The following is a 12,500-nucleotide window of genomic DNA, read 5'->3' as shown; positions in this document are numbered from 1 at the left end:
AATTTAAATTTTTATTTTGTAGATGTATATCTGTTCTATACTTGCATGATTGTTTTCAGAATCTTAGAATATTGTTTCAGACGTTCTAAGTAATATAAATATTTTTTTCATTAGTCTTATGTTCCTTTGGTGGCGGGAAAAAGCTGAGAATGTGTATCCTTTGAGGTTGTGTCAAAAGTGTTTTCGGATTTTCATACGTGGTTTTTGACACAACTTATTTTCCAAATATTGCTGAAGTATGTATTTCTTATTTTCACATAACAAATAAACATTAATTCTGTGTTCTTTACTTTGCAGCTTTCATAATGTATAGTGAAAAATTGCAATTAGATCCATGCAACTTGTAGAAGAGGTTGAGTGCAAGGACAGCGTCAAAAGAAATAAATGATGTAGAAAGCCTATGAACTGCAAATGAATGGGTGGCACAAAATTGCATGATATTTCAAGAACGGGGACCCGAATCTTGAAGACGAAGCATGGTCAGTGAGACTTTCTGTTGTAGAAGACAAGACCTAACCTTGAAACGGTTGAACAAGCACAAGCACTAATATATGGTAAGCCGAACTTGGTCCTTCACAAAGCATCATCAATAAACACTTCCGTAAGCAAGATCTTGTGAACAGACTCTATTGAGAAGCTCCTCATGAGCTGACCAATGACCAGGCTCAGCGATGTATGAACATTTTCGGATAACCACAAGCAAATCCCCACCCTCCCGGCTGTTGGCGTCGAATTTCAACAGGGTTTTTAAATAGATATATTTTCGTAATCCTAGCAAAAGAAATTAATGGCTTCGTTCCAGCAAAGCTTCAGAATCATTTGTCTTGCAAAGGTTGCTTTAGCAGAAGGTTATGTTGTGTGTTTGGTTGAACGCTAACCTTTATACTCAACAACTGCAGCGAGTATATAAAGCCTGCTACCCGTCATAGGTTAAACGAAGACGGGCAAGCGTACAGTATGACAATGCCCCAGTACGCTTGCTAATGTAACTAAGCGCAAACCTGAGAAACTTAAAGACCTACAATTGCTGCCTTGCGCTGCCTACAATCCAGAACTTGCACCATCGGATTATTACTTTTTCCGAGCTATAGCTCATTGCCTGCAAAGACAAAAGTTCAACAACGTAGATAAGGATGAAGGGAATGTTTTGCCACTAAACAAGCTTAAGAACCGAGCTGCTGACAAAATGTTGTCAACAGAGAATACAATCTGACGGGTTATATTTTGATGGATAAACGCTTCTCGCATATAACTTCTTCGAACTATTAATTAAAACTTGAAATATGAAAAACCTTTGACTCAACTTAATACATGATGCCTAGGCTCGAGGGAAACAGGACAAGTAAAGGATTGATTAAAGCAAGGCGATCTATCCATTATATCTGAAAAATATATGTAAATCTTCATATTAAGACATACAGTCATAGCAAATTTATCTATTTCTCCGTAGATTGAAAAATATGATGAACATGCTTAATCGGTTTCGAACCTTACTGGGGTGTCATAAGAGGTATCAACATCACTTTAGGAATCCCAGAGAAACAAACCGTCAGTCTATTCAATAAATCCAGTTGCATCAAAGAATTCGAGCTGCTCAACTTGCATAAGGTAAGTGCTAAACATTTTATTTCTATCGGTGGCCAGTCAACAGGGATCTCATATCACACATTATCAAGGTATGATATAATATATGTAAGCCTACCTAGTAGACATAGGAATATGGCAAATTTAACTAGTTGTCCGTGAGCAAATTTCGTGATTTCGTTTGTAATTTTTTTATTCTATCCAGACGGATAATAAAATAGAAAATGAAATATATATACACGAAAACAGAATATAATAATAAAAAAAAAGAAATGATATAGAAATGACAATATATCAAGACTAGAAATCACAGAGGATAATATAGGAGTACAAACATAAAAAATATACATAGATCAATACATCGATTATAAATCGAAGTCCTTTCATATGCTCTCGTCTTCCAAAGAGTGTGATAGTATTAAGCCACATTTTCTCTCACATTTTCTGATATGTTTTTGTAATTTTTGGTATTTTCGAGCTGTCTCCTGGTGGAAAAAAAACAACTCACATCTATGAGCAAGCATACACACACACACACACACACACACACACACACACACACACACACACACACACACACACACACACACACACACATACACACACACACACACAAACACACACACACACACGCACATACTCAAATACACACACACACCCAAACACACACACACACGCACACACGTGCACACACACACTCACACACACACACAAACACACATATATACATAGCTAAATGTGTATTATATATGCATTGATATGTGTGTGCATGTGTGCATATATATATATATATATATATATATATATATATATATATATATATATATATATATATATATATATACATATATATATATATATATATATATATATATATATATATATATATATATATATATATCTTTATATATGCATATATATATATATATATATATATATGTATATATATATATATATATATATATATATATATATATATATATATATATATATATATATGAAATATGTAGTATGCATGTATGCAGAGGCCTAAGCATATGTACATACATAATATACATAGTATACATATACAAACACATATACACATATATCCACACGTATATGCAGACATATATATATGTATTCATATATATATGTATACATATATATATACATATATATATATGCAGATATATGTATACATATATATAAATATGTATATACACACATATTTATACATATATATATACACACAAATATATATATACATACATGCACACATGTACGTATTCCTATACATACATATATGCGCACATATATGTTTACATATATATACATATACGCATACATATAGATATACATATATACACATGCATACATATGTACATAATATATACATATATATACATATATATACATATACATATATATATATATATATATATATATATATATATATATATATATATATATACATATACAGGCATACGTTATTTAAATGTATATCCATACATTTTATATATTCTAAGCTTAGTACTTATTCTAGCTGTGTCTCTTACCTAACAGCTAAGTTACACGGGCGTAAGCACAGCAACATCGACTGTCAATCGATGGTGGGCAGACAAACTCACACACGCACACAAACACAAATATATATATATACATACACACACACACACACACACACACACACACACACACACACACACAGATATATGTATATATATATATATATATATATATATATATATATATATATATATATATATATACCGAAGGTGCCACCTAGCGGGACTGAACCGGGAACCATCATGTATTCGGGAAGCAAGCGACTTATCACAGAGCTACGCTTCTTGCGTGTATGTATACATATATATATATATATATATATATATATATATATATATATATATATATATATATATATATATATATAGTTTCTGTCTACGAATGTACTCCTCACAAAGCTTTGATCGGCCTATGGGATTTATAGACACCTACCCAAGGTACCATACTGTAGTAGGACTGAAATGGCAACCAAGTTATTGGAAAGTAAGCCTTTTACCCCGGCACTTATAATCGCATACAGGCTGGCACACACATACACATACACAAATACACACGCACTTACACATACAGATCCATACTCGCAAGTAGAATAAGATGTGGTGCGTTATTATTTGGTGTAACTATGATGAGTTAGCTTTTTTATCTGCATTCATTTGTCAATATACAAGTTTATTAAGGCGGCCAGCTAACAGAAACGTTACCCCGCCGGGCGAAATGCTTAGCAGTATTTCGTCTGCCGTTACGTTCTGAGTTCAAAGTCCGCCGTTACGTTCTGAGTCGAAATTTTCGGGGTCGATAAATTAAGTACTAGTTACGTTCTGGGTTCGATGTAATTGACTTAATCCCTTCGTCTGTCCTTCTTTGTCCCCTCTATGTTTAGCCCCTTGTGGGCAATAAACGAAGAAGAAACGTTAGCACGCCGGACGAAATGCTTAGCAGTATTTCGTCTGTCTTTACGTTCTGAGTTCAAATTCCACCGACGCCGACTTTACCTTTCATCTTCTCGCGGTTGATAAATTAAGTACCAGTTGTGAACTGGGATCGATCGAATCGACTGGGCACCTCACCAAAAATTTCGGGCCTTGTGCCTAGAGTAGAAAAGAATATACAAGTTTATTGTATAAAACTGAACCTATTTACTAATGCAAACATGAACGCATTCCTTGTGTACTGAAATTAATACTATACGAAGAAGGTTGCGAAACGGCCGTAATCCTATGGAAGTCACGTGGTTAAATAAATAAATAAATAAATATATATATATTCACTTCTCATACCTCCTGATTTTATTGTTCAATGCTACACGCACACACACACACATGCACGCACACACACACACGCACGCACACACACACACATACAAACACACGCACACATACATTCATATACATACTTACAAACACAATCATACACACATTTATATGTATATATCTGTATGTGTGTTTATGTACGTGGAACCTCACACCGTGGTAAACTGCCAAAAATCGTGATTAAAAAGACGTTAGCATAACAGTATCCAAACCTAACTGCTACTTCGTTTGGGGCTTAAAGCTTGACAAGAAATCGATAGATAGGTTTTCGTCATATAAGAGGGAAAAATCGATATAATCGATACACAGGTAAGACAAGACAATCTGCAACTAGCAAGGAGAGCATGAAACCTAATGTCTCTCTCTGCCTGTGAGGCTGTTTGCCTCCAGGTATATTTATTACAATATGTTCGTATATAATGTATGTATATGTACATGTGTATGTATGTACGAATGAATAAGCGTTTGTATGCATGAACAGATGCATTTTCGAATATGCATTTGTATGTGTGTATATATATATATATATATATATATATATATATATTGCATGTACAAGTGTGTGCGTGTCTGTGTATGAATGTGTGTATGTATGCGTGTGTTTATGTGTGTATGTGTATGCAAGTATATTATGTATGTATATATGTTTGTAGTTATCTATTTTATATACATATATGTGTGTGCGTGGTGTGTATCTGTATGTCTATGAATATGTCTATGTATGTTCATAACATTTTGTTATATTATTTATATCTATATGTATATTTATTCTATATGTATCTCGCCCCTCCCTCTCTTTCTACCCACATTCACACATACACTGACATATATACGTACATACATATATACGTACATACATACGTGCGTATATACAGTAATAGTTCACTTGTGGTTGCTCTCGTCCCTTTCATTCTAACACTAATCCTACAAACACCCAAGAAACAATCGAGAAAATATATTTCCACCCGGTTCAATCTAATGATCCAGTTCCATCTATTAGTTTGTTTGATTCATTGGACTGCAGCTATTGTGTAGCTCTACCTTGAAGTGTTTAATTAAACCAATTGACTTTAATTAAACCAATTATATATTTTTTTACGCTCTCTTTACGCAAACCGCTAAATTATGAGGATGTAAAAAAGTTCTCATCTCCTTTCTAGGAGGTTTCAGTAAAGAAATTAAACATCGAGAATATAGCATTAAATAATAAATGGATTTTATTATTTTTAAATCGTACACTGCGTTATCGAAATTCTTAAAGCCTTACTACATTTTTCACTCTTTTCATTTCTTGTTTCTATCCCTGATCGTTCATTTCTTTGCTGAAATATCCACTGTACATATTGAGGGCTTCGTATGATGAATAGCAATAAGAAATATTGCCTCCCACTAATGCACATCTGTAGTAATGTGTTTACATAGTTTATTAATGGTGGAATGTGCAATTATATATATGTATAATGGGAAAAAAATGTTATCTATACCATAATAGAGAAAACGGCTTAATAATTAGTTGGAATTATGTAACTCTTATTTAAGGAAAACGATTTTTAAAGTCTTTATTGTGTAGAAAATTCTTAAAAAATTCCAGTTTTGTTGTCTTGATAAAAATAATATTTTGAAGTATCTTTTCAAATAAATGATATCTTTAACACACTGTGAGATTATATTTTCTAAACTGTCACACTGTTAGATAGGAATTATTAGTTTCATTGCCCTCTCTCTTTCTCTTTCTCTGTCTTTCTCTCTTTCCATTTCTCTCTGTCTATCTATCTTCTCCTCTCTCTTTTTTTTTACTTCATTTCTTACTTATTGCTACATTCAGTTTCTTTACTGAAACCTCCAACGTTCGTGTTATCGTAGTTCATATGAAGAACGGGGATGAAAAAAAAGTATCTCTATGCAATTATAGTTGTGTGTTTATATAGGTCTTAATGCTAGAATGTACAAATATATATCGACGGAAAAGAAATACTATCTATATTATAATGAAGAAAGTCACTTATTAATTAGTTGGATTTATGAAACTTTCACTTTAAAAAAAGTAATTATTAGAGCCTCCATTGTGTAGGATATTCTTAAAAATTCCAATCTTAATATTTCTTATCAAAATGCGGCTTTCATATTTCTTTTCAGCTAAACGATTAATTTTAATTCACTGTGAGATACCATTTTTAAAATGCGGCATAGCCTTCTTAATGCCTTCCTGTCTTCTCTCCCTCTCTCTCTCTCTCTCTCTCTTCATTTCTTAATTGTTTCTATGTTACCGATAGTTAATTTCCTTGCTGAAACATACACTAATAGTGTTATCATAGTTCATATGATGAACGAAAATAAACAATTATCACATCTCATCTCTGTCCATCTATACTTGCGTGTTTATATAGGTTATTAATACTAAAATGTGTAAATATATCTAGCGATAAACAAGTGTTATCTGTACTAAAATAAAGAAAGCTGCTTGCTCTTTAGTTGGAATTATACAACTTTTACTAAAAGAAAGCAGTTATTAATGTCTCGATTGTGCAGAAAATTCTTTAAAATATGAATTTTTATACAACGGAAAAGAAAACAACTTATACAACCAAATGTGTTAGAATATTGTGTAATACAGTTTATAGATACACTGACCTAAGAAGAGATCCTGAAACGATGAAAGGCAAAGTCGACTACTTCGTTATCTTAACTCAGAAGACAGAGCAGGAAGAAATGTTTAGCAACGTTTTCTCTGCCACGGTAAGGATTCAACTAGCTCGCTGCCATTTTTAATAATAATAATAATAATAATAATAGTAATAATAGTAATAATAATAATAATAATAATAATAATAATAATAATAATAATAATAATAATAATAACACTAGATAACACTAGATATCAAATGGCACTCTTCTTTTAATTTTGACTCTATATCTTCAGGAGGAGTTACCTCAATCCTTTCTATATTAATAATAATAATAATAATAATAATAATAATAATAATAATAATAATAATAATAATAATAATAATAATAATAATAATAATAATAACAAACCCTTCTATTAAAGCACAAGACCTGATATTTTGGGACAAGAAAAAAGAGGTAAGTCAGCAGGGATAGACTCATTACTTGCTTACCACCACTATGTGGAACTATTAACCGATCTTATAGCATATGAAATATTTAATATTCTGAAAAAGGGGAATTTATTGCCGAAATGAACAAAAAGGATGTTGGAAGAAATCAAGTGGAACTGCTGATCTACTCATACTCATATACATGGAGGAATATTAAACGAGGTACGAGTAAGAAAGAAAAAATTAAATGCTACATGAATATACATTGAATCCAAGTATGGATTTTGATGTGAAGTCACAATAAGGATACTGATGGTTTTGATTTTGCTTGGGATTTGACAAATATGTTTGTTGATTGCAGGACATGGTTCTTTTATGGTTCTTTTTCTTCAACACAAATTGTTTAGATGCATCATGACACATTTTACACCACTTAGATCTATCTAAGCAATAACTTTCCCAAGATGTCAGATTAAGCTGTAGGGATTTTAATGATTGTTTCAAATTACCCTTATACCTAAGGATGGGGCTTCCTTTATCACGGAACCCCTCTACTTGTTATCCATAGAATGTTTGAAATGCAATTATCTTGCATTCAAATTCTCAGCAGCATAATAATAATAATAATAATAATAATAATAATAATAATAATAATAATAATAATAATAATAATAATAATAATAATAATAATAATAATAATAATAATAGTAGTAATAATAATAATAATAATAATACTAATAATAATAATAATAATAATAATATGAGGGTTCTAAGAACATGAAAGACTGCCAAAAATGTGTGAACACCTAAGGTTATTGGAGGAGGTAACCCGCTACCCACAAAAATTCTGCTAGTAATAAGACCAAACCTGAGCTTTGTTTCTATAATAATGATAATAATAATAATAATAATAATAATAATAATAATAATAATAATAATAATAATAATAATAATAATAATAATAATAATAAGTGAACCATCTTCTTATATTCAATGTGTATCAACTTACATATTATTATTATTATTATTATAAGCACGTTATAAAAATAAAACTACTGAATAATAATAATAATAATAATAATAATATGTAAGTTGATACACATTGAATATAAGATGGTTCACTTTTACTTACTTTTTTGTGATTTCCTTCTGTTTGTTGTTAAACTGTTTCTCCGTGTCAAAACCACATCTAACCGGTGCACTCGTCCAGGAATCACACGGAACGGTTGAGAAAGGTAATCCCTAAATCCCCGTGCTTTTACCTGTAACAACAACAACAGCAAAGTCAATACCTGATTTATATTTTTTGTCTTTTATTTGCTGCAGTTATTGGACTGCCGCCATGCAAGGACACCGCTTCGGAATAGTTTAGACTAACGTTTTAACCTTTTTAAGATAACATTTTAAAGCCTGATACTTATGGCGAATCACTAAGTTATTCGTACGTAAACTAATTGACACCTCTTTTCAAGATGTGGTTGGGGGATAGAAACAAACTTAAAGACACACACAGTTTAGGTTACAGGGGATACCTAATTGATCAAGACATGTAAACGTGAAGCACACCGTAAATTAAATAGTCACTATAACACAAAACAGACAGTTAAATAATCCATATTTTAGAACGAAATGCATCAGTGTGGGAAGTTCACAATTGTGGGAAGTTCACAATTGTTGGAAGTCCACAGATCCAACAGTATCCAAAATTATCGAACGATGTATGGAAACTTAAGTCTGTCGTAAAAATACATTAAATACAGACGGATGGATCATCTGGTATTGCTAAAATTGTTTCATTACGAGTTTCTATTGTGACATAAACCTAATGCAATTAGTTAGAGTAATATGTTGCATAACTCCCAACTCATCAGGCCATCAAATAAACAAGTGAACTGTGGCTTGTTGATTAATGAATAGATCATCAACAAGTGAAATTTCTAGTTAGAAATAGCAACCTTTTAGAAATTTAAGATGAATGAGTGTTCCATCTGCCAATCTAGACGGGATGAATAGTGGAATAAGGTCGTAAATATTACTCAAGGTTATCAATATCCTGAAGAAATCGTTAAGCTTAGCACCTACGCCAGCAAAGGCCAAACAGTGACAGAATATACTTGAATACAGCAGATAGTAGACGCCAAAGATGACATTTAATTCTATCAAAACATGTTCATATCCGCTGCCAATATTGCTCTAAAAAATCATTTATTGTGCTAAATTACTTTAAATGCAGTTGTACTTCTTCATCCTTTTAGATAATTTTGATGAATGCGTTGTAGAAGAAAATTATCGAACTCATAGAATAATGACATTATTTAATGAAAATCCAGCCAAGTTATAATACAAGGTGTATAATTTAGGGCAGAACAACTCATCACCTAAATTCTGTGCGAAATTTTGGAGTTGAGGGAGGGGAAAGAAAGTCTGAAAAGTAAAAGAAGTAACAGAATCAAAATATGATGAATCAAATAGAGAGAAAAAGTTAGAGAGAAAGTGGTCCGTGCGCATCTAGCAAATCAAATCACAGGAATTTCCTCGCCCAGGTGTAGAAGGCACATACATGAGGTGTCACGAAGTGAGTCTGAAGCTGAAATCTTGTGATTGAGGAGCAAACTTGTTTCATGACAGTCACATTTCTTCCTGAAAAGGATGCTTGCAACACGATCGTTTCCAAAAAGGGCATCTGTCTAAGTACTAACAAGGATCCTCAAAGCAATATCATACACCATACTAACACTACTATACACCATACTAACACCAGCACTATCATACACCACACCAATACTACCATACATCACCACCAACACTACATTCCACCACATCAACACTACTATACCTTACACCAATACAATCATACAGCCGTACACCACAATAAAACTACCATACATCAGACTAAAACTACCAAACACCACACCAACAGAACTATAACTATACACAACATCAACACGACCATACACCACACCAATACAACCCTACACCACACCAACACTACCATACACAACTCCAACACTATCATACGCCACACCGACACTACTATACAATAACAACACTGCAATACACCACACCAACAGCACCATACACAACACCAACACTACCATACACCAACCCAACACTACCATACACCACACCAACAGTACCATACACAACACTAACACTACTATACACCACACCAGCACTGCTATACACAATGCCAACACCACCATACATCACACCAACACTGCCATACACCACACTAACACTACCATTACTATACAACACACCAACACTATCATACACAACACAAACACTACCATACACCACACCAACACTGCCATACACCACACCAACACTACCATACACCACACCAACACTACCATACACCACACCAACACTACCATACACCACACCAACACTACCATACACCACACCAACACTAACATACACCTCATCAACACTACCACACACCACACCAACACTAACACATACCATACCATCATATCCTACACCAACATAACCGTACACCACACAAGCCACACTAACACTAGCGCACACCACAAAACTAAGAATTCTTGAATACACTATCTTTACATTACAATACAGCACACTAACACTAACACTACATAATAATCACATATACCCACACTAAAACTTTCATACGCAACAACAACGTTTCTATATACCACACCAAAACCGCTATACACCACCCGAACATTACGACGTACGAAACCACTCAACCTGTGCAACATTATAACCATTATTACCATACATCACGCTGAAAGAACAGATATTTTCCTTACTGGAAGTACTTACCTTCATATCATTTAATACATCTTTTCTCTTGATATTTTAGATTATAATTCAACTATTCACTGAAAACTGGTGTTAATGTCTGAATAGGTGAATTCGAATATATCTCTTACCTTTAATATATAGTTACCGGGTAGTAATAACCGCCAATATTCTCCAAATTTTGAGGACCGAAAAGTTATATATCTGTCGTCAATACTAAGTTTAGCTCTGAAAACTGGGTTCCCGCTTTCATCCATAATAAGGCCTTTTACACCTATGAAGATAAAAAAGGAAGATATGATAAGGTTACTTTCGAATGTCACGAACATCCATCAATCCATCCGTCTTATCCGACTACTGTTCCTGGGAGGTTCATGTGGCAGTTCTTAGGTATCTGCTTAATGGGGTTCTGTCCGAAGCAACAGACTCTAGACTTTCCGGCTGAAATTCAAGTGTGATTACATAAACCTTTAGATATTTACCATTTCTCTTGTTCTCGGTTTATCCCTAGATTTCCTGCTCGTTCTAATCAAACGTCCATGGCAGCGAAGTTAAGACCTCTCTAATTGGAGAAATAACAATTGGACCTGGACAGACTCTTATCTTCGAACTATACACCTTGTCGAATAATATTACTCCGGTATCACTCCCATGAATTCCACTTAAGTCACTTGTATTCACGTTTGTTCTCTTTTGTTCGAGATATATCAATGTAAATACAAAATGCCTTGAATTTAGCAACGTTTACAATCTTTTATTGAAATTCTTAGCTGAAGCACAAAGTATTGTAATAAATTATTATTTAAACTTGTTCTCACAGGCGCAGATATGGCAATCGAGTATTGTTGTTTGTTAGTGAAGAAGCTCGCTTTTCCGTGACGTGATATTGTTCAGCTTCACTGCATAGTACCTCACACAAGTATATTTTAAAATTTCACATGGTCGACCATGGCTTATGAGTGAATTTGATAGGTCGAAACTATGTGGAAGTCTGTCGTGTGCGTTTGTCACTTCTAACATTTGACCACTTATGTTGGTGTGGTGTATGGTAGTGTTGGTGTTGTGTAATTTAGTGTTGGTGTGATGCATGGTAGTGTTGGTGTAGTGTATGATAGTGTTGGTGTAGCATACGGTAGTGTTGGTATGATGTATGGTAGTGTTTGGTAGTGTTTGTGTTATGTATGGTTGTATTGGTGTGGTGTATGGTAGTGTTGATGTGGGCAAGCCACTT

At 33.3% G+C, this 12,500-nt stretch overlaps 1 protein-coding gene across 1 annotated transcript in view; it reads right to left on the bottom strand.

Annotated features, from left to right (window-relative positions):
• LOC106873734 (carboxypeptidase D) overlaps window positions 1-12,500 on the bottom strand; it is a 235,135-nt gene that overhangs the window by 14,907 nt on the left and 207,728 nt on the right. The window contains exons 9-10 of the mRNA XM_052973529.2: window positions 11,401-11,543; window positions 8,634-8,763 (exon numbers count right to left, since the gene is read on the bottom strand). Of these exons, the coding sequence (XP_052829489.1) occupies window positions 8,634-8,763; window positions 11,401-11,543 (273 nt within the window). The remainder of the gene's footprint in view (window positions 1-8,633; window positions 8,764-11,400; window positions 11,544-12,500) is intronic.

This window comes from Octopus bimaculoides, chromosome Z, assembly GCF_046866305.1.
Source record: "Octopus bimaculoides isolate indiv1 chromosome Z, ASM4686630v1, whole genome shotgun sequence".
In the NCBI taxonomy this organism is placed as follows: Eukaryota; Metazoa; Mollusca; class Cephalopoda; order Octopoda; family Octopodidae; genus Octopus; species Octopus bimaculoides.
The sequence above is the reverse complement of the archived record's forward strand: the minus strand, read 5'-3'. Positions and strand labels throughout refer to the sequence as shown.